The sequence below is a fragment of the Brassica napus genome, chromosome C4 (genome assembly GCF_020379485.1).
Source record: "Brassica napus cultivar Da-Ae chromosome C4, Da-Ae, whole genome shotgun sequence".
In the NCBI taxonomy this organism is placed as follows: domain Eukaryota; kingdom Viridiplantae; phylum Streptophyta; class Magnoliopsida; order Brassicales; family Brassicaceae; genus Brassica; species Brassica napus.
In genome coordinates, this window is record NC_063447.1 from 46,997,367 (window position 1) to 47,019,432 (window position 22,066).

The following is a 22,066-nucleotide window of genomic DNA, read 5'->3' on the forward strand; positions in this document are numbered from 1 at the left end:
ATTAGGTTTCAGTTCTCTAAATAGTAAAATTTTGAATAATTCAGATATTTGATCAATTCCGGTTTGGGTTTGGTACTATTTTTTCGGATCGGGATTGGTTAGATTCTTCAGATTTGAGTTTTTTTCAATCCTAAATAGTGAAATGAAAAATAAATGGCAACATATTTTGAAAAATACATACGTCCGCCTGCGCGAATCAAAATCTAGTATTTATTATCGTTATATATTGTTATATACAAAACTAGTGAATGGGACAGTGGTATAGACTTAGAGTACGATAGGGATTGAATAATATTAGAATGTGCACAAACGTATAAATAATAGTTATAGGTAGTTATCTAAATACACAACAATCTTTGTATATGAGATGCAAATACTGTAAAGAAAAGGCATTCAACTAATTTTGGTTTTCTGTCGGACCGAAATTGTCATTAATTATTTCAGCATAAAAAAAAAAACCTAAAGAAAACCACCGTCTAGCAATTTTGTAACCTTGGTCGTTCTGGGGAAGCTTGAGAGAGGAAACAATGGATATGCAGGGAGATATCGAGAGATTGATGTTCTTCGAACATGCTCGGAAAGCAGCAGAAGCTACTTACATCAAAAACCCTTTAGATGGCGATGTTCGTATTCTCTCTAATCTTTTAGATTCGTTTTCTGATTGGCTCTAAAGAAAATCGATAAAGTTTCCACCTTTTTTTATGAATTTCTGCAGAACTTGTTGAGATGGGGAGGAGCTTTATTAGAACTTTCCCAGTTTCAGAACCCCACAGCCTCAAAGCAAATGCTTCTAGGTGGAGATTCAGATTAAATTATTAGCTTTCTTTTTTTTTAGAATGAATGATAAATTAATTTTGGTTTGTGTAGATGCCATATCGAAGCTGGAAGAGGCCTTGTTAATCGATCCGAAGAAGCACGCTGCGCTTTGGTGCATTGGGAATGTTCACACTTCATATGGCTTTATGATTCCTGATGAAATCGTCGCTGCGGATCACTTTCAGAAAGCTTCTCACTACTTTGAACAAGCTCTTGACGAGGTAATAATACTATCATCATCTTTGTTGTGTGTTCTGTAATGTGAGAATTTTTTTTTAATTGTTTCCAGCAACCCGAGAACGAGCTCTACCGCAAATCTTTGGAGCTGACTTCTAAGGTACAATAATAAGTAGATGGTGTTGATGTTCCTCTAGTAATAGGAGTTTTTGCTAGTGATTTGGACTCTCGATAGGTTTTTTTTTTTGCTAAATGTATTCTCAATAGTTGCTATGAAACTTTGGTTTTTCTTCGTTTGACCAACACACTTGCAGGCTCCAGAGCTGCATAAAGCGGCTCATAGCCATGGTTCAGGCCCACAAGCGTTAGGCGGTGTAGCTGGACCATCATCCACTGCCTCAACTTCAAAGGTCCTTTCTTTTTACTCAAAAATGCAAATTGGTGGTTTTGATGAAATTTAACTAACGTTTGTGTTTTTTCTTTCTCGCAGAATGTGAAGAAAAAGAAGAGCAGTGATCTCAAGTATGATGTAATGGGATGGGTCATCTTAGCCGCTGGAATTGCTACATGGATCAGTTTTGCTAAATCTCAGATGCCTCCACCGAGGCAGTAAATTCCACACACACGCGAGAGTCTAAAGATCAGAAACGGTTTTTTACTTCTAATAATCATTTTCGAACGAGAGAGAGAGTTTTGCATTGTATAACAACTCTGAAAACAGTCGCATGCTTTAGAATGAATCAGTGAAGACCATAGTTAAGTCACCTATGATTTTCCACCGTTTAGCCTGAATTGCTTGTGGTGCGATCATTAGGTTAACTCCATTTGCCTTAGGTTTTGATTTTAAGCCGTTGCTCTGCTCTTTAAAGCTATGTTCTGTTTTGCCTTCATGTTCTCAGACCTTTATTTCCTGTCATTAAAAATAGATGACAAAACTATTCCCAGGGTTACTAAAACTTAATTAAAGAAAAAAGATCAATTCACCATTTTATTGGTAACTAAAAAGTACATCAGTCTTCGTAAATTGACTACCATATAGGCCATGTTCGTTTGTTTAGCAGTTGTGTCGTGCTTGTGTAATCATTATCCTATCCTCGTTGACAGCTCGCTCACTTTATTGTGAATATGATCATGGACTAATCTTGGTCTCACACGACCTTTAACTAATGTAATATCAGCAATTCGACGTCAAGCACCACCATTCGACGAATCTGTCTGAGCATTTGCAGAAATCTGAAGACATGGAGACGGAGATTCTAAGGTCAACGGAGATCTCAGAGACATTGTTGTTCCCTCCAACTAATCATGACGAAGATGTTATACCTCATTGGAAGGATCAGATCACGACTCGAGGCTTGATCGCTAGCGCCTTGTTAGGGATCTTGTTCAGCATCATTACCCATAAGCTTCACCTCACTGTCGGAATCATTCCTTCGCTAAATGTAGCTGCTGGTCTTCTCGGTTTCTTCTTCGTCAAGTCATGGACTGGTTTCTTGTCGAAACTAGGGTTTTCAGTTAAACCCTTTACCAAGCAAGAGAACACCGTTATTCAGACTTGCGTTGTCGCTTGCTACGGCCTCGCTTATAGCGGTAAATTGAGACTGATATCTCCTTTCACACCTAAGCTGTTCTAAGATATGTCCTTGTTCCAGTCTTGTTGTCTAGTGTTTTTTAGCTTCTTCTGATTTTTACATGTTAATTATGTCTAGATTGCTCTGTGCTGATGAAAAGGTCTTTTATATTCTTTTTCACCTCTTTGCCGGGAACAAAATTAATAAAAATAGTCCCTCCCAACGAGAGAACTGAACCGAGTGACAAAGTGCCTACTAGACACTCCTTTACCACTAGACCAACAACCCGTTGGTTTCTATATTCATTATAATCTATTCAAATGTTGATCTTGTGGATAACTGTTGATTATTTGTGTGTGATTTTAATAATGAGCTTTAAAATTTGATGTCTATGCGACTGTTTACTGATTGCTACTATATAAGGATTATATGGATTGGTCCTCTGATAGAGTTTCTAACTCTTTAACTGTGTTTCAGGAGGATTTGGTTCGTATTTGATAGCTATGGATGAGAGGACATACAAGCTCATTGGTGCTGATCGTCCGGGAAACAATCCTGATGATGTTATAAATCCCTGATTATGGTGAATGATTGTATTCTTATTTGCTGTCAGCTTCCTCGGTCTCTTCAGTCTCGTTCCACTTCGCAAGGTATCGTCTCACAGTCACTACTCATTAATTAAGAAAAAACGCTTTCGTAGATGTTTGTGGTTTCTTGATCCTTATTCATAAGTGTTATCTCAGGTGATGATTTTGGACTACAAGCTTACATATCCCAGTGGAACCGCTACAGCAATGCTGATTAACAGTTTTCACGACAACTCTGGAGCCGAGCTTGCAGGGTAATTTTCAGAAATATCTTCTTCAATCTCACCAATACCAGTCCTGGCAAAGCCAAATGACTTAGCCTCAATCCCCCAAATTTTTTGAAAAAAATTACATCACCTACCCTACCAAATTTGTATTAAAAAAACTTCATTGAAATTTTTACTACATCACCTACCCTACCAAAATCTCGGGAGCAACCCTGAATCTCACTTCCTGTTTTTTTTGCTCTAATGTTTATCTCTAATATTATTGTTTAATTACTTCAGAAACCAAGTTAAATGTCTTGGGAAGTATCTCAGCATTAGCTTTGTTTGGAGTTGCTTCAAGTGGTTCTTTAGTGGTATTGGAGATGCATGTGGGTTTGATAACCTTCCCACACTTGGTTTGACCCTATTCAAGAACACGTAAGTTTGTCTGTTAACACAACACAAGATTAGCAAGTGTTGTAACAAGTTACATGACTTTGCAGGTTTTACTTTGATTTTAGTCCTACTTTTATTGGATGTGGTCTGATATGTCCCCATTTAGTGAACTGCTCTGTTCTTCTGGGCGCTATCATTTCTTGGGGTTTCCTCTGGCCGTTCATATCACGCCATGCTGGAGACTGGTATCCATCTGACCTTGAGACCAACGATTTCAAAGGTCTCTACGGATATAAGGTGACAATAATTAGTTTTTCATACGTAATTTCTTTACCCATGCTTTTTTTTTCATGTCATTACCACATTTATAGGTCTTTATCCCCATTGCTATCATCCTTGGTGACGGTCTCTACAACATCATCAAGATCACTATTGTCACTATGAAGGAACTCTGCAACAAACAACAACATCTACCTGTCTTTACCGACATTTTAGGTGTGAATTGAAGGACATGATTCTGACTCATCTATCGCATTTTTTAAGTAATAGTCTTTCTCAAACGTATTCTTAAGAGTTTCTTGATTCAGATGAGAGTGGTGAGCGCTCGGAATCACTGCTGGAGAAGAAGAAAAGAGATGAAGTGTTTCTCAAGGACCAGATACCCCTAGGTTTTGCGGTTTCTGGTTATGCGTGTCTAGCAGCCATTTCGACCGCAACCATCCCATTGATATTCCCACCATTGAAATGGTACTTTGTCCTCTGTTCATACTTGGTTGCACCGGGTCTAGCCTTTTGCAATTCTTATGGAGCAGGGCTCACGGATATGAGCCTGCCTTCGACCTACGGAAAGATTGGTCTTTTTACCATAGCTTCGATTGTAGGAAACAATAGTGGTGGTGGTGGTGGAGTCATTGCCGGTTTATCAGCATGTGGTGTTATGATGGCAATCGTCTCAACCGCAGCGGATCTCATGCAAGACTTTAAAACAGGTTACCTCACGTCATCATCTGCGAAATCCATGTTTGTAACTCAGCTTTTGGGTACAGCAATGGGTTGCGTGATCGCTCCTCTCACGTTTTGGATGTTTTGGACTGCTTTTGAGGTCGGAGATCCTGATGGTCTTTACAAAGCGCCTTACGTTGTTATCTACCGGGAAATGGCTATTCTTGGGATAGAAGGGTTTGCGAAACTGCCTAAACACTGTTTGGCTCTTTGTTGCGGTTTCTTCGTCGCTGCTCTCGTTGTGAATCTTGTCAGAGACATCACACCGCCTAAGATCTCTAAGTTTACACCACTTCCCATGGCTATGGCTGCTCCATTCTACATAGGAGCTTACTTTGCCATCGACATGTTCGTTGGGACCGTGGTTTTGTTCATATGGGAACGAGTAGATAAGAAAGACGCAGATGATTACTCTGGTGCAGTAGCTTCCGGACTGATATGTGCTGATGGAATATGGACAATACCGTCTGCGGTTCTTTCCATCTTAAGAATCAATCCACCCATATGTATGTACTTTAGACCATCCTAGACATTACTGTCTTTGTGCATTAGGGGAAAGAATGTGTCAAGGCAAAACTTTTGAAGTTAATCTCCAGGAGATGTTTATAATGGATCTCATTCTTTTTTACTTGGAATTTTCATGATCGAAGGCTTTGCAAAACTGCCTACAGTAGATTATGGCAACAGTCCAAATACAAAATTTTATACTCCCCTGTTCCACAAAGAATATCGTTTTGATTTTTTTACAGTGAAGTAAAAGATTGAAATCCATTTATGCCTTTAATAATTATATTTTCTTAGCCAATATTTTGCAGATAAATAAAATTATTTATAAGTTTAAGCAATTTGCAATTAATATCTATATTATTAAAACTGAAGTACACTTTAGTACTGTTTGGAAACATCAATAGTAGTATAACTGAGAATTGTTTAAGAACGTGGATAGCAGTATTACATTAATTGTATTTCCATATTTCACTCGTATTAACAAATTTATTAATTATATTACCTTAACAATATTTTACATCGTTAATTATATTAACATAATAATAATAGTGTAGATTTTTATTTATTAGTTAATCAATATTAATTTTGTGTCAATTATAAAATCAAAAAAGTAAAATAACTGAGTTTTGCATTAGGTTAAACATTTGGTTAAGTTTGTTTTACTAAAACATTTTTTCTAATTTCAATCGGTGGAAAATTACGTAGCCAAAAACATGTTTCAAAAACATGTTTTGTGAATAAAATCATAACTTAAATCAAAATAATAAAACTGAATTACATTTATTGTCACTTAATTTTTCACTCAATATAATTGTCTTACTAAATAAAAAACTCTTTCTATTTCACTTAATTTAGCCAAACACATAGAAGGGGTCTTTTTTATTAGTTTATAAAATCAGTTAGACATGAACACTAGATATCCACTTAGGTACGAGTTGTTCCTTTCGGGTATCATTTTTTTTTGTTTTAAAATTACTCCCTCCTTGAATATTATAAAATTATGTGTGGGTTTTGAGTTGAGTCATTTTGAGTCTAGATGAGTTCGGTTCTGATGTATGACCCTAAAAATATCTAAATAACCAATGTATTTGAAACGTTTTGGATATTTGTACCAAAAATAACCATATTATTTGATTCGATCCAGGTCTTTTGAATACAATTAGTTATATTACGACATATCTAAAATATAAAACACTAATTATGAAAACAAATATTAATGTATAAAAATATAAGTATAGTTTTATTTTAGTAATTTCATTAATTATATTACTTTAACAATACATCACATCATTAATTATATTTACCGTAACAATACATCAAATCATTAATTATAATATACCACAAAAGTAATAGTGCATTTTTTTTAATTTATTAGTTAATCAGTATTAACTTTGTGCAATTATAAAAAACAAAAATGTAAGATAACCGAGTTTTGCATATGGTTAATAGTTTAGTTTAATCTACTAAAACTTTCTTTTGTCTTAGTTCCAATTGGTGAAAAATTACATAGCCAAACACATAATTCAAAGGCATAGTTTATGTGAACAAAATAATAATTTAAATCAAAATAATTAAAACATATTATATTTATTGTCACATAATGTTTCACTTCATATAAATATTTTACTAAATAAAAAATTCTTTCTATTTTTCTTATTTTTCCAAATATATAGAAAGAGTTTTCTTTTTAATTTATTTACAGAATCAGTCAGATATGGACATTCAGATACTCATTCAGGGACAAGTTGTTTCTTTCGGGATTATTTTTTTTTGGATTTTGAAATTAGGCGCCACTTGGATATTATAAATTTATGTATGAGGTTTGAGTTGGGTCCTCCCAGGTCTGAATGATTTTGATTCTGATGTGCAGAAACATAAAAATATCTAAATAACCAATGTATCTGAAACGGGTTCAGATATTTGTACCAACAATAATCTTATTACCCGATTCAGTCCGAATCTTTTCAATACAATTAGTTATACAACGACACATCTTAAATATATAACACTAAATATAAAATAACGAATAAAAATTTATAAAATCGTGAAAATTAACCTCCGCACAGGCGTGCGGGTCAATCTCTAGTTAATTTTAAAACAGATATAAATTGCATTGGAAGTTCAATGTAACACTCTTTGTGAACAAGAAAAAGTGTTAAAATCACACTGTTTGTAGAATTATTTTGGTTGGATTATTGATGATTTGATATCATCTCCACAACATGCAGCAACTTCAACTTTAGCTTCGTTGCCTTTTATGGCGGAAGACTTTGTTGTTCGTTCGGCCATAACTTTCATCCTCACTCGTGGGATCTATCCTCTCCGGGTGCTCTCAGAATCTCGACCTTTGATAAGAATGATCAACAGTAACAAGTGAATATGGAAATCTTTGGAGTTTTTCATGATTTCTACTTTCTATCTCTATCATTTAATCAAGTTTAAGTTATTTTTAGAGCTGAAAATGTTTTAGCTGACTCTGTTGCCAAATAAGCTTTATTTTCCATGACTACCGTTTAATTTTATTGAATGGTTTGCACAAAAAATAAGGAAGAAGAATGACAAACAAAAGTACATAAAATTCGGGCTAGTTGCAAAGGGCAGAGCCGATTACTAAGTGATTTGAATATACTTTGGGTTTAAAGGTGTAAAACTGCACCACAGTTAATACTAATAAAATCTCTACATATATCTATATATATGTTACGTTATTTTTAGGATCGCACTGCAGTTTAGTTGTTGCGCATATTGCCATTCGGACCCTTTATATATCCAATGTATACTTTTGGGTTTCAATCTATTTGAGTCTTTATATATGTTTGAATTTTGATTCAATGCGTACTTTCAGATTTTGCGATACTGAAAATATATTATCTATTTGACTTTTTTAGCCTGAGTTCAGTTTGATTTTATCTTGATTGGTTTAGGTAATTTGTTTGAAATTCAAATTTTTCCCTTATTATGTAACTACAAATTTTATTTTAGTGTTTTAGTAGTAAAGCCGATGACAAAGCAGTAGCATTAGGATATTAGAATTAGTATGATGTAGAAGTAGTGTACTCTCATAAATATATTTAATAAAATAATTGGTAGAGCCACAAATGATTCATATATAAATTATCATATAAATTAGTATATGATATTATATATGTTTATTTCTAAATAATATAGATATATATATATATATATATAATATTAATTTGTATATTTTTGTTATTGAAAATATACATTTAATTATAATTTAAGTGTGAAGTATTTTCGGCAAAAATTAACAATATTTTATTGGTAAATTTTAATTTTCAAAATATAATTTGTTTTTGGATATAAATGTAATATTTGATATTTTAAATAAAATAAATTAATAATATAAATTATTTTAAATTTTTTATATATTCTAAATGCAAATGTTCTACCGAAATTTTTTTATTAAAACATTGATCATAGAGCATATAGAAAGCATTTACGCATTCTAAATACTTTTATAATAATTCTTGATTGAAAAATAAGAAGCATAATGCTTTTGTAAATGTTTTGCTAATTTTAAGTTAACTCCGATGTAAAAGTTAACGAGTTAAATGGGTTTTCGATTATGTTCACCAAATATGAACTGAATAATCTAGTCATATGTATGTACTTTAGACCATCCTAGACATTAATGTCTTTGTGCACTAGGTGAAAGAATGTGTCAAGGCAAACCTTTTGAAGTTAACCTCCATGAGATGTTTATAAGTTGAATCTTTCTTTTTTATTTGGAGTTGCTTTTCATGATCGAAGGCTTTGCAAAACTGCCTAACAGTAAATTATGGCAACAGTCCAAATGCAAAATCTTATACTCCCTTTGTTTCACAAAGAATATATTTTTGAAATTTTCACATAAATGAAGAAAATGATCGAAGTCTATTTATGTTTCTAATAATTATATTAGTTTAACTATTTCTTTTAGATAAATGAAATTATTTATAATTTTAAGCATTTTGCAATTAATACCAATCTTAAAAATATACAAATTGCATTAGAAGTTTAAAATGATATTGTGAATAAAAAAAAATGTCAAAATGGCACTGTTTGTAAAATAGTTTGGGTTAGATTATTGATGATCTGATATCATGTTCACAACATGCAGCAACTTCAACTTTCGCATCGTCGCCCCTTATGGCGGAAGCATTGGCTTTTCGTTCTGCCATAACCTCCCCCCTTGTGGGATGGACTCTCTCTAGGTGCTAGCAGATATATATACCTTTTATCTATATCATTTAAGTCTACCAAGTTTAAGTTATTCTTAGAATGTTAATGTTTTAACTGACAGTGTTGCCAAATCAGCTTTGTTTTTTATGACTCCGGTTTAATTATAGTGAATATGGTTTGCACAAAAAAAATAGGGAAGAAGAAGCATAATGTTTTGTAAATGTTTTGTCAATCAAGATTTAAGTTAACTCCGATGTAAAAGTAAGCGAGTTAGATGTGTTCTCGATTATGTTCACCAAATATGAACTCTTTGTCTCAATGCAGATCGAATAAATATTTATATCTTGAATACTTCTTGAAGAAATCCGAATATGATTTAATATATAAAATTTATTTTCTAAAAATATATTACAAAAAAGTTTATACATACCTTTAAGAAAAAAAATATTTTATTTTGATAGAAATGAAAATACAGAAAATATTTGTATGAGAAAAAGACAAAAATAGCACTAAATCAAGTTTTTGTTCCCAAACTAGTACTCAAGGTCAAAAGTCACAAAAATAGCACTAATGTTTTATCAAAAGTCACAAACTTAGGGTTTAGAGTTAAAGGGTGGGGTTTAGGATTTAGAGTTTAGGGTTTAGAGTTCAGAGTTTAGGGTTTAGGGTTTAAAATTTAGGATTTAGGGTTTAGGGTTTAGGGTTTAGGGTTTAGAATTTAGGGTTTAGGGTTTAGAGTTTAGGGTTTAGGGTTTATGGTTTAGGGTTTAGGGTTTAAGGTTTAGGGTTTAGAGTTGAGAAATGAGGTTTTGGGGATAAGATTTCAAATTTTGAAAAATAAAAAAATTAAAATTTTCAAAGGATAAACTTAAAAAGATGCTATTTTGGTCATTTTAGTTTTGGAGTGTTATTTTTGTGATATTTTGGAGATTTGTCATATTTGTATCGGTAAAATTGATTAGATATTGAATTACTAATAATTGTTTGTTTGTTATATATTGCAATTTTTTTCTTGGTTTCCCTCCCATATTATTCTCCAGTCACTACACAAATTACATTTTTTATTTTCTTTTAAAAAATTGGGAGGGAAGGGAAAGAGGGGAGAGAGGCGGAGAAGAAGCGTCTGGGACACACTGAAATGGCGAACGACAATAATCTCTCGAGCTTGGTTCACAAACTCCGTGAACGCGTCGCAGCATCGTCGGCTAATAACCTTGGCCACGCCTACGGAGAAGAGGATGCTCTAGAGATTCGATTTCGGGCCGTCATCCCTAATCTTCTGAACGCATACGTCGTCCCTTCTCTGGGTACCAAATCACCACAATCTCTTTCTCTATTTTCCCCTCTGGATGAATTTAATTACGTTAAACCTCAGATGTGGATGATTGATTTTGCCAGGGAGCAGGAGGGAAGTGACAGCTGTGCTGAAGCTTGTTGGTCACACAGCGAGGAATCTTCCAGGAGTTTTCTATCACGGTGACCCTGCTGCTGTTTTCCCTGTGATTGCTCATATTTTGCCCTTTTTCGCTGAACCAGAATTTGTGTAAGTTTGATTCCCCACTGGTTCCTAAACCGAGTTCCGGTTTAATGTTTTTCTCTTGTTAACCAATTGCAGTCCTGGGCATGTAGTGATACTCGACACTGTTGGATCTCTCTTAATGCTGCTGCGTTCCAACTCAAGGAAGGCCTACCGTATGTTCTTCCAGGACGCTTTGCAGACCATTCAAGGTGCAAAGACCAACTGATTCTGTGAATGTTAATATAATACGAGTTCTTCTACTTAACATGCCTTTTTTCTATGTGTCCACCAGATATGCAACCTATTGCATCACTTCATTCGGATGCATCTCACATTCCGTTTAGGTGTTTCTCTATGTCCTTTTCCGGAGTTTGGGGTGATTCCTGTCATCTCTGTGATCTGCCTGTTGCTAATAAGCCAGCAGAGGGGGATGGTCTTGTGTTGAGCTTATTGGGACCCAAACGGTGGGAGCCTTTTGCTACTTGTGTTATTAAACTCATCTGTAAATGCCTCACTGAGGGGACACTCTACGTTGAGGGTCTCATCCATACATCATTTTTAAAGGCTGCTTGTTCTTTGGTATGCTCTGGTGGTGCTGATCTGCAGATGGTGAGTTGATATTTGCTCATTAGCTTGGTGATTTTTTTTTCTGATTTGTTAGTGTTACTGTGATGATTTTTGGGTATACTAATCTGATATCTGTTTTGATATGGAAGGCATGCTTTGAACTTGCTTCTCTCGTTGGATCTATCCTTAGTTTCAACATGCTCCCTCATTTGGGTTTGATACAGTCAATCATACTCCTTTTAAGTGCAGATGAAGAAGGACTTCCTGTGTACAGGTGTGTTCCCGAACTTGTCAAGATTCTGACATGATTGTGAATTATTTTTAAATTTTTTTGGATCTTTTCTGTTTACCTTCCTCACATATTCCTATGAAACTTCGGATAAATGACCTTCATTTTAAGACTTCAAATTCTGGGTTTGTGTTACAGGAATGCGGTTTATGATTCTACCCTTGGACGTTGCCTTGCGACAGTATATTCCAGTTGTTCTGATGTTACTGTCAAACTAACTGCAGAAAGTATAGTATTGGTCTTTCCTCATGTATTACAGAGAACAAAGAGTGAGGAGCTTAAGGTATATTTGGATCTTATACACATGTCTCAATCTTCTATGAATTTCTGATGAGTTATTTTTATTTTATTTTTGGTGCTGCACTTTCAACAACTTTTTGGTAAATCATGCCTGGGTATTTATGTATGCAGGCTTCCCTGTGCAGTGCATATGTGCGGATTGTGAAATCTTGTCCTCCTTATGTTTGGAAGCTACATTGCCTTCTAGAGTTGCTTCATCTTTCAGAACCTTGTTTTCAATTGATAGAATGTTTTCAAGCAGTTCTTGTAGTTCTTGGGCCTGATTTTTATACAGCCAAATGTGGTAGTCATACAACAGCAGCAAGTGATAGACCTGTTCAGGGTATTAACGCTGGGCAAAAAAGGCATATGGAGGATGGAAGTACCCACAAAAGGAAGCGCCAGAAAGTTGGTGTTGATACTCAACAAGGGGTTTACTTTGCTCCTGAAATTACTGATGAGACTGATGGAAAGGATGCTGCCAATCTGCATAGGATGCTTATTTCAGCTGTAGAATCTTTAAAGCCTCCACCTGCTGGACCTAGTCTATTACGGCCTGAAATTTCGATAGTGGCACTTAGCATTCTCACCAATGCATTTTGTTTATGTCCCTGGACCAGAATGACTTATAGCTTGTTTCGCCAGATGTATGCCTGGATACCCTGGATAGCTGAGCAGGTAACGAGAAACTCCCCAATCCCTTTTCTTATATTAAAGTTTTCAAATGATTTTTTTTTTAAAAATGATTCGTATGTAGGTTGAGAACAAAAACCCTATCATCTTCGACATCTCTCTTTACTTGGAAGGAATATACAATATGCTACTCGTTCTTGGTAACGTTCCTTGTCCACGAAGTCTGACATTCCCTTTTGCTTTATACAAGTTTTGGATCCAGCATTTCTTGATGTTTTCTCCGTTCAGCAGATTTGGATTTACAACATGAATATACAAGTAAAGAGAATGATTTGGATGCGATACAAGTCTTGCTGAAGCTTCCTTGGAAGCACTCTCTACTTTTTAAGAGGCCTAGTTCTCTAGGAAAGGCTAAGTGCTTATCTGTGGGGATATGGACGAAGCTTGGAATACAATCCGGGAGTGGTTTTGATATATTCAGTATGGCTCTTTCAGATGATTCTGAACAAGTGCGAGCTGTTGCTGTTATCTCCATGCCACTTAAAGTTCTTTTCACTGGTCTTGATGCCCTTCCTCATATATTCCGAAGGCTGGAGTAAGTTGATAATTTTACTAATCAAAACCTTTTTTATTGACGAGACACAGTAATTGCACCTATCAAAGCAACTAAAAGAATCATTGAAATGAGTTTGAAAAATGACATTATAATGAATCTAAAGTTCATATTGCTCTTTTTGCTCAGGGTTCTTTTAAAACGTAACTTAACTGTTCTTTTGTCTTACATTCGTAGGCATTTGTTGAAAGAAGAGGATTTGATGGTTAAGAAAACCATTCCTCAGTCTCTTGGCTTCTTATCGTGCCTATATGGATCAAGTACTACTGGCCCAGAGAAAACTGCATGCCATTTATTCCTACATGAAGATCTAAAGAAAGATGAGACTCTGAACTGTCTACTTCAAGGGTTCCAGTGTTCGAAGTGTGATAAACTTATCGAAAGCAAAGATGAGAAGCATTTCAGAATCATAGAGACTCCGGAGATGGGAAATTTAGAAATGGGTCATCATTGTGATTACTCTGATCTTCAATCCTTATATTTTAACCTTCTATATGATGACTCTTCTGAAGAGACTCAACTAGCCTGTGTAGAAGTAATACAAAGAGTTCTTGGTCACACAACCCCAGATATTCTGGTCAGAACAAGGTCTCAATGGATAAGATGCCTTCAATATCTGCTACTTCATGTAAATACAGATGTAAGGGAAGCATTCTGTGCGCAGATTGGTATCTTTGTACAGCAACCTATTGTGAGCTGTTTGTTTCTTGATGAGGATGCTATGGAAAAAAGTTGCGAAAGGAATTTTTTTGATTTGATTGAGAATTCTCTAGCAACAGCGAAAGATCTGCTTGTCATTCAGACTCTCTTGGAAACGGCAGCTGAAGTTATGGTAGCTGTTGATATTACCAGTGAGCTTTTCTTGTTTTCTCTTTTCCTGCTGATTGATCAGCTTGATCATCCAAACTTGATCGTCCGAATAAATGCGTCAAGGTTAATAAATCGGTCATGCTACATCCATGTGAAAGGGGGATTTGCGATGCTACTTTCCAGAGCTGCACATATTCAAACTAAATTGTTTGATAATCTATCTGCCAGGCTGACCATCCGTCCAAATGTAGTAAGAGAATTTGCAGAGGCTGTTTTGGGTGTTGAAACTGAAGAACTAGTGAAGAAAATGGTCCCTGTTGTTCTTCCTAAGCTCTTGGTATATTGGCAGGACAATGCTCAAGCAGCAAAGACCTTGAACGAACTGGCCAAGTTATTAGACACAGATGTGGTACCTCTAATAGTAAATTGGCTACCCAGAGTTCTTGCTTTTGCTCTGAATCAAGAAGAAGAGAAGAATCTCCTCTCAGTTTTGCAGTTGTATCATTCACAGATTGGTTCTGACAACAAAGAAATTTTTTCTGCTGCACTACCTGCACTCTTAGATGAGCTCGTGTGCTTTTTGGACATTGCTGATACACCCGAGACAGATAGACGGTATGTTGTCCTTCTTCTTTTGATGCATGGTTACGGCTCTATCGTGTGCTCATTAATGTTGACATATTAACCGGACTAGATAGAGGTTGTTTAAAGTCGTGAGAGGAAACTTCAATCATCATTTTAAACAAATAACTGAACGTCCTGGTGTTTGTTTGTTCTTATGACATACTGTTTGATTTCAGAATTTTCCTTATGCAGGCTACAGAGACTGCCTGAGGCAATAAAGAAAATCTCAAAAGTCTTAACAAATGCTGAAGATCTTCCAGGATTCTTACAAAACCATTTTGTTGGACTCCTTAACAGTATTGACAGAAAAATGCTTCATGCCGATGATATTTTCCTTCAGAAACAAGCATTGAAGCGTATTAAGCTGCTCATTGAGATGATGGGTCATTATCTCAGCACATATGTGCCGAAGCTTATGGTTCTCCTTATGCATGCCATTGACAAAGATGCACTTCAGAGCGAGGGTCTCTTTGTCTTGCATTTTTTCACAAAAAAATTGGCTGCCGTCTCGCCGTCTAGCATAAAACATGTGATTTCTCAGGTTTTTGCGGCGCTTATACCCTTCTTGGAAAGAGAGAAGGAAGGTCCCCATGTATGTCTAGACGAAGTGGTGAAAATTCTTGAAGAACTTGTTTTGAAGAATAGAGATATACTAAAGCAGCACATCTGTGAGTTCCCACTCTTACCTAGCATACCTTCTTTAGCAGGACTGAACAATGCTATTCAAGAAGCACGTGGATTAATGAGCCTGAAGGATCAGTTACGGGAAATTGTAAATGGTATGAAACATGAGAACCTGAATGTTAGATACATGGTGGCATGTGAGCTAAGCAAATTGTTATATCAAAGAAATGAAGATGTTGCTGCACTGATTTCCGATGAACTTATGTCAGACATGGAGATCTTGAGCTCTTTGATCACATCGTTACTACAGGGATGTTCAGAAGAATCAAGAACTACAGTGGGTCAGAGGTTGAAGTTAGTCTGTGCAGATTGTCTTGGAGCTGTAGGTGCTGTTGACCCCGCCAAAGTGAGAGTTGCTTCGTGCAACCGTTTTAAAATCCAGTGCTCAGATGATGATCTTATCTTTGAGCTCATCGACAAACACTTGACAAGAGCTTTTAGAGCTGCACAGGATACAATCATACAAGACTCTGCTGCTCTTGCTATACAGGAATTACTAAAGATTGCTGGTTGTGAGCCATCATTAGCTGGGAATGTTGTTGTCCTTACGCCTCAGGAACCTGTGCAAGTCAGTGTATCTGGTTCAATAAAGTATGGACGTAGCAGTGAAGTGAATGAAAGGGGACAAAAACTATGGGGCCGGTTCTCAAACTATGTTAAAGAACTAATAGCTCCCTGCCTGACTTCAAGGTTTCAGCTTCCAAATGTGTCTGACCCTGGATCAGCTGGACCAATTTATCGGCCTTCTATGTCATTCAGAAGATGGCTATCCTACTGGATAAAGAAATTGACAGCACATGCAAATGGATCCCGTGTAAGCATATTTGCTGCTTGCCGGGGCATAGTGCGTCACGATATGCAGACAGCTACTTATCTCTTACCATATTTAGTTTTGGATGTTGTTTGCCATGGGACCGAGGCAGCACGGCTTAGCATTTCGGAAGAGATCCTTTCTGTTCTTGATGCTGCTACATCAGAAAATAGTGGGGCAAACAATTTTGGTGTTGGTCAGAGTGAAGTTTGTGTTCAATCTGTTTTCACGCTTCTTGACAACCTTGGGCAATGGGTTGATGATGTGAAGCAGGGAGTAGCACTCTCATTGTCTGTACAGTCATCAGGCGGTAGACAAGTAGCATCCAAATCAAAAGACCAGGTTTCAACTTCAACAACAGAACAGGATCAACTTCTTGTACAGTGTAAATATGTGTTGGAGCTTTTGCTTGCTATTCCCAAGGTGACCCTTGCTAGGGCATCATTCAGGTGTCAAGCATATGCTAGGTCGTTGATGTACCTTGAATCCCATGTACGTGAAAAGTCGGGTTCCTTGAATCCGGCAGCTGAGAAGACAGGCTTCTTTGAAAATGCTGATGTTTCTTCTCTGATGGGAATATACAGCTGTCTTGACGAGCCTGATGGTCTTTCTGGCTTTGCAAGTTTAAGCAAATCGTTAAGTTTGCAAGACCAATTGTTGATAGATAAGAAATCTGGTAACTGGGCAGAAGTTTTTACTGCATGTGAACAAGCCCTTCAGATGGAACCAACATCAGTTCAAAGACACTCAGATGTTCTTAATTGCTTACTTAACATGTGCCACCATCAGACAATGGTCACTCATGTTGACGGACTAATTTCCAGAGTACCTGAGTACAAGAAAACGTGGTGTACGCAAGGTGTACAAGCTGCATGGAGACTCGGAAAATGGGACTTGATGGATGAGTATCTTGGTGGAGCAGATGAAGAAGGTCTACTCTTCAGTAGTTCAGACAGTAATGCCTCTTTTGACAGAGATGTTGCAAAGATTCTCCAAGCAATGATGAAGAAGGATCAATATTCCGTAGCTGAGAGAATAGCAATTTCCAAACAAGCTCTCATTGCTCCTCTAGCTGCTGCAGGCATGGACTCCTATACACGAGCTTATCCTTTTGCTGTCAAACTTCACTTGCTAAGAGAGCTAGAGGACTTCCAGGCGCTTCTTAATGGGGAATCATATCTGGAGAAATCATTTAGTACAAGTGATCCAGTGTTTTCAAAAGTAGTTGATAACTGGGAGAACCGGCTCAGGTTCACTCAATCATCATTGTGGACAAGGGAAACCCTTTTAGCTTTCCGAAGGCTTGTCTTTGGTGCCTCTGGGCTTGGTGCTCAAGTTGGGAACTGTTGGCTTCAATATGCAAAGCTTTGCCGTTTGGCTGGGCACTATGAGACAGCTCACAGGGCAATTTTGGAAGCTCAGGCTTCTGGTGCACCTAATGTTCACATGGAAAAGGCAAAACTTCTTTGGATAACTAGGCGTTCGGACAGTGCCATTATAGAGCTACAACAATCTCTCCTGAATATGCCTGAGGGAGTTGTTGACTCCACTGTAATTTCTTCTATCAATAGCTTATTGATGGCTCCCCCAAATCCAGAGCCAGCAGTTCGTAACACACAATCTTTCAGTGACAAAAAGGATGTTGCGAAGACGCTTCTTCTGTATACCAAATGGATCCACCACAGCGGGCAAAAACAAAAGAAAGATGTTTTAAATCTTTACACCCAAGTGAAGGACTTGCAGCCCTGGGAAAAGGGATATTTCCACCTGGCTAAGTATTATGATGAACTATATGTTGATGCAAGAAAGTGTCAACAAGAGAGCATTGTATTGAGCTCTGCAGGCAGCAAAAAAGGTTCAGTCTCGTCGAACTCGGGCACTGAGAAAGCAGGGTGGGAGTACCTATTTAAGGGAATGTATTTCTATGCTAAGGGACTTCACAGTGGGCACAAGAATCTCTTTCAAGCACTTCCGAGGTTGTTAACACTATGGTTTGACTTTGGTACTATCTATCAAATGAGTGGTTCAGCAGGAAATAAGGAAATGAAAAGTACTCATATGAAGGTAGTACTGACTGTGTACTCTCTATTTTATATAGCTCTTCGATATTTAATACTTCTCCTATTTCATAAGTTAACAATATTTTTGATTGTTCTGGCAGATAATGAGTTTAATGAGGGGCTGCTTAAAGGATCTGCCAACCTATCAATGGTTAACTGTGTTGCCTCAGTTGGTATCTAGAATCTGTCACCAGAACGGGGAAACAGTGCAAATGGTTAAAAATATAATCACCTCTGTTCTACACCAATTTCCTCAGCAAGGGCTCTGGATTATGGCTGCTGTTTCGAAATCAGCTGTTCCTGCTAGGAGGGAAGCAGCTGCAGAAATTCTACAAGGTGCACGGAAAGGTTTCAACCAAAGTGACAGAGGGCACAATATGTTCATTCAGTTTGCTAGCTTGACTGATCATTTCATTAAACTGTGCTTCCATGGGGGACAACCAAGATCCAAGATTATTAATATAGCGACTGAGTTCAGTGCCTTGAAAAGAATGATGCCGCTGGACATCATCATGCCAATTCAACAATCTCTTACAATTACCCTACCAGCATTCGATACGAAGAATAATGAACGACACTCTGCCAGTGTCTTTTCTGGTTCGGATCTACCAACTATATCTGGTATAACTGATGAAGCCGAGATACTTTCATCCCTTCAGCGCCCAAAGAAGGTATGCTTTTCCCTTTTTCACGGATTGAAAATGTGATTCTCTGGTTCCATGATTCTCTGCACTGCTCTCTGCTCGTCTCCTTTTATGTCTGCTAATAACATAAGATACATTTTTATCTTCGAGAATCAGTCCCAACAAATTGTATTTTGTATATTCAGATTATTCTGCTGGGAAATGATGGTATTGAGTATCCGTTCCTCTGCAAGCCCAAGGATGATCTAAGGAAAGATGCTCGGATGATGGAATTTACTGCGATGATAAACAGGTTACTATCCAAATATCCCGAGAGCAGGCGAAGGAAGCTATATATCCGCACATTTGCAGTAGTTCCGCTGACTGAGGACTGTGGTATGGTGGAGTGGGTTCCACATACACGTGGACTCCGCCATATTTTACAGGATATATACATGTCCTGTGGGAGGTTTGATCGGCAGAAAACAAATCCTCAAATTAAAAGAATATATGATCAGTGTGCTGCTAAAAAGGAGTGTGAGATGCTCAAGACCAAGATCCTCCCTATGTTCCCTCCACTTTTCCATAAATGGTTCTTGACAACGTTTTCTGAACCAGCTGCTTGGTTTAGGTCGCGTGTAGCTTATGCTCACACCACAGCAGTTTGGTCCATGGTTGGGCATGTTGTTGGACTTGGGGACCGTCATGGAGAAAATATACTCTTTGATTCTACTTCAGGTGACTGTGTTCATGTAGACTTCAGTTGCTTATTTGACAAAGGCCTGCAACTGGAGAAGCCTGAGTTGGTGCCATTCAGATTGACCCAGGCAAGCTCTCGTTTGTATGTGTGTTCTATTTTGATACTTTTGCCCCCTTGGTTATATAATAATAATGACCATGTAAAATGTTGGTTTGCCAAACGACAGAACATGATAGATGGTTTGGGCATCACTGGATATGAGGGCATCTTCATGAAGGTATGTGAAATCACTCTCACAGTGTTGAGGACACATAGGGAGACACTGATGAGCATCCTGGAGACCTTCATCCACGATCCTCTTGTGGAGTGGACAAAATCACACAAATCAAGCGGTGTAGAAGTTCAGAACCCACATGCACAGGTTTGCATAATAGTCTGATGCTTCTCGTACATGTCATTCACTGCTATTCATACCTTTTGTCTTCTAATTGAACGTGTGATAAACTTGGCAATAACAGCGGGCCATAAGCAGCATTGAAGCCCGGCTGCGCGGGGTGGTTATTGGTGTTCCCCTACCAGTAGAAGGGCAAGCTCGCCGGTTAATTTCTGATGCAGTTTCACTTGAGAATCTTGGGAAGATGTATATCTGGTGGATGCCCTGGTTCTGATTTAAACCTATCAAATATTGCATGGTGCCACTTAATTTTAACATGGAAATAATAAATATCCTATGAAATGCCTTATTTGTGCCTCTTAATCACAGCACAGAACAATAGATTTAAGTTGATTGTTCATGAGTCGCCTATGGCAACATGGGTGGCTACAAATATTGCCAAAAGTAATTTATCTACATACAAATCTTACCCCGACGCTCCTTCTTTAGTCCCAAGCCAACCATCGATGAACTGGTCAAAGCATTTTCTTCGCTGGAGATGGTGCAATCGCCAGAGTTTCTTGCATGGTTCACCTGGATCAATGTCTCCTCTATGAGAGTTTGGGAGGCACATCGTCCGTGTCATCGGATCCTCCAATAAGCGCAATCCCATCTCCAATCATTGCAAATCGCTCATCTATTATCATTCTCTTCAAACAGATCAAAATCACTCTTCACATTAGTCTTCTTACTTCTTGTAGATACAAAATTGAAAATATATCCCATCACACTCGAATAAAAAATACAACCTTGCGCAATCTTAATATCATCATTGGTTGTAAATATATAGAAAATGAAATTTCGATAACTGTCACTTGAAGCTTGATTTCTGACTTGATTCTCGTATGTCAAACCTTAGATATGTGTGCCTCATCCTGGAGACACTTGAATCAATCTACTAAACCAGAAGAAAAAACCAAGACCACTTGGTCTACTTGAGGCTTCCAGATCAGTTTTGTGCCACTGAAGTTGGAATTGACATAGCTTACTTTTCTATATTGGTTCTCCTGATTGAAAAAATAACATTTGTCAAATCATACACCCTTGCTTTTGATTAATATTTGTTATTTCTTCCAGGTTGTTTTTTCGAGTACATATATATACTGAAACATGATTTTTTTTGTTTTCTGATTATGATATTTTTATAGAGTAATAAGATGAACAAAGAAAAAGGTGTTACAAAAAAAAAAGATGAACAAAGAAAAAAAATATATTGAGAACAAAGAGAATAAATGTATTGGGAAAAAGAGTGATTAAACTGCTGAACACAATCGAGACTGATTTGCTGAACACAATCGAGACTGATTAAGATAATTGTTTTTAAAGCCTTCTCGTCAGACTGCATCATTGCCATTACTCTGCCACTTAAACCACTGCCGTTTTCACCCTGCCATAGCTTGCCATTTTGGGTGCATGCTTTGCTGCAAACCTTATGAGCATGCTACAGAACAAACTGGCGCCTTGAACCATGCTATATATATGTTCCAGGATCTGTTAACTAGTCTATACATGTTGTAGCTGTATTGATTATTACATGGCCATGGCCCATGGGAAGCGAAGGAAGAAGTAAATGCTAGTTTTGTTTCTTAACTGTGTTTAGTAGGAAAAGAACGATCACGAGAGTCGTTATTTTCCTTTTGTCTCAGTTTTTTAATCTTTAAAACTTAGCTCTTTGATTTGGATGCACAAATAGAAACTTCAAGGAATCAATCAACCTGAGCTGTTGTTGTTTAGTTAGGGTGTTCTCTACAGAATACATATATAAACAGAGTGGGGGAAGACGTACATATACCAATGTCAAAGAAGTTCTACCCATAAGCATAGAGACACCACAAGAACTGAGACAATACTATGAATTCAAGCAAGAAACGGGACCACATCAATGTAGAGGCTGCTCTCTGAAAGCTGTGTGTTGGTGACCAATACAAGTAGGGGCCTAGCGTAAGAGTCTATGAAAGTCAGAGACCATCATTGCTT

The 22,066-nt window shown here is 37.1% G+C and overlaps 2 protein-coding genes and 1 pseudogene across 2 annotated transcripts; all 3 read left to right on the forward strand.

Moving 5' to 3' along the window:
• The first annotated feature begins 388 nt into the window (after nucleotides 1–388).
• On the forward strand, nucleotides 389–1,883 carry LOC106420576 (mitochondrial import receptor subunit TOM20-4). Its single transcript, XM_013861437.3, has 6 exons — nucleotides 389–623; nucleotides 716–794; nucleotides 868–1,037; nucleotides 1,106–1,153; nucleotides 1,308–1,403; nucleotides 1,484–1,883. The coding sequence occupies exons 1-6, from the start codon at nucleotides 528–530 to the stop codon at nucleotides 1,604–1,606; spliced, it is 612 nt and encodes a 203-aa protein (XP_013716891.1). The 5' UTR covers nucleotides 389–527; the 3' UTR covers nucleotides 1,607–1,883.
• Nucleotides 1,884–2,116: 233 nt separating this feature from the next.
• Nucleotides 2,117–5,473, forward strand: LOC106420575 (annotated as a pseudogene).
• A 5,002-nt stretch (nucleotides 5,474–10,475) lies between these two features.
• LOC111199749 (serine/threonine-protein kinase ATR) lies at nucleotides 10,476–20,408 on the forward strand. Its single transcript, XM_048756257.1, has 15 exons — nucleotides 10,476–10,751; nucleotides 10,843–10,987; nucleotides 11,060–11,172; nucleotides 11,256–11,572; nucleotides 11,680–11,804; nucleotides 11,958–12,102; nucleotides 12,231–12,776; nucleotides 12,856–12,931; nucleotides 13,023–13,326; nucleotides 13,522–14,769; nucleotides 14,971–18,337; nucleotides 18,435–19,004; nucleotides 19,163–19,783; nucleotides 19,883–20,077; nucleotides 20,175–20,408. The coding sequence occupies exons 1-15, from the start codon at nucleotides 10,583–10,585 to the stop codon at nucleotides 20,322–20,324; spliced, it is 8,091 nt and encodes a 2,696-aa protein (XP_048612214.1). The 5' UTR covers nucleotides 10,476–10,582; the 3' UTR covers nucleotides 20,325–20,408.
• Nucleotides 20,409–22,066: the final 1,658 nt, after the last annotated feature.

Bases quoted from the DNA above. Each gene is read 5' to 3' on its own strand.
- LOC106420576 (XM_013861437.3), top strand. From the start codon at position 528: ATGGATATGCAGGGAGATATCGAGAGATTGATGTTCTTCGAACATGCT. The intron at 624-715 runs GTTCGTATTCTC...GAATTTCTGCAG, and splicing joins AAAACCCTTTAGATGGCGAT to AACTTGTTGAGATGGGGAGG. The intron at 795-867 runs GTGGAGATTCAG...TGGTTTGTGTAG, and splicing joins CTCAAAGCAAATGCTTCTAG to ATGCCATATCGAAGCTGGAA.
- LOC111199749 (XM_048756257.1), top strand. From the start codon at position 10,583: ATGGCGAACGACAATAATCTCTCGAGCTTGGTTCACAAACTCCGTGAA. The intron at 12,777-12,855 runs GTAACGAGAAAC...ATTCGTATGTAG, and splicing joins TACCCTGGATAGCTGAGCAG to GTTGAGAACAAAAACCCTAT. The intron at 14,770-14,970 runs GTATGTTGTCCT...TTCCTTATGCAG, and splicing joins ACACCCGAGACAGATAGACG to GCTACAGAGACTGCCTGAGG.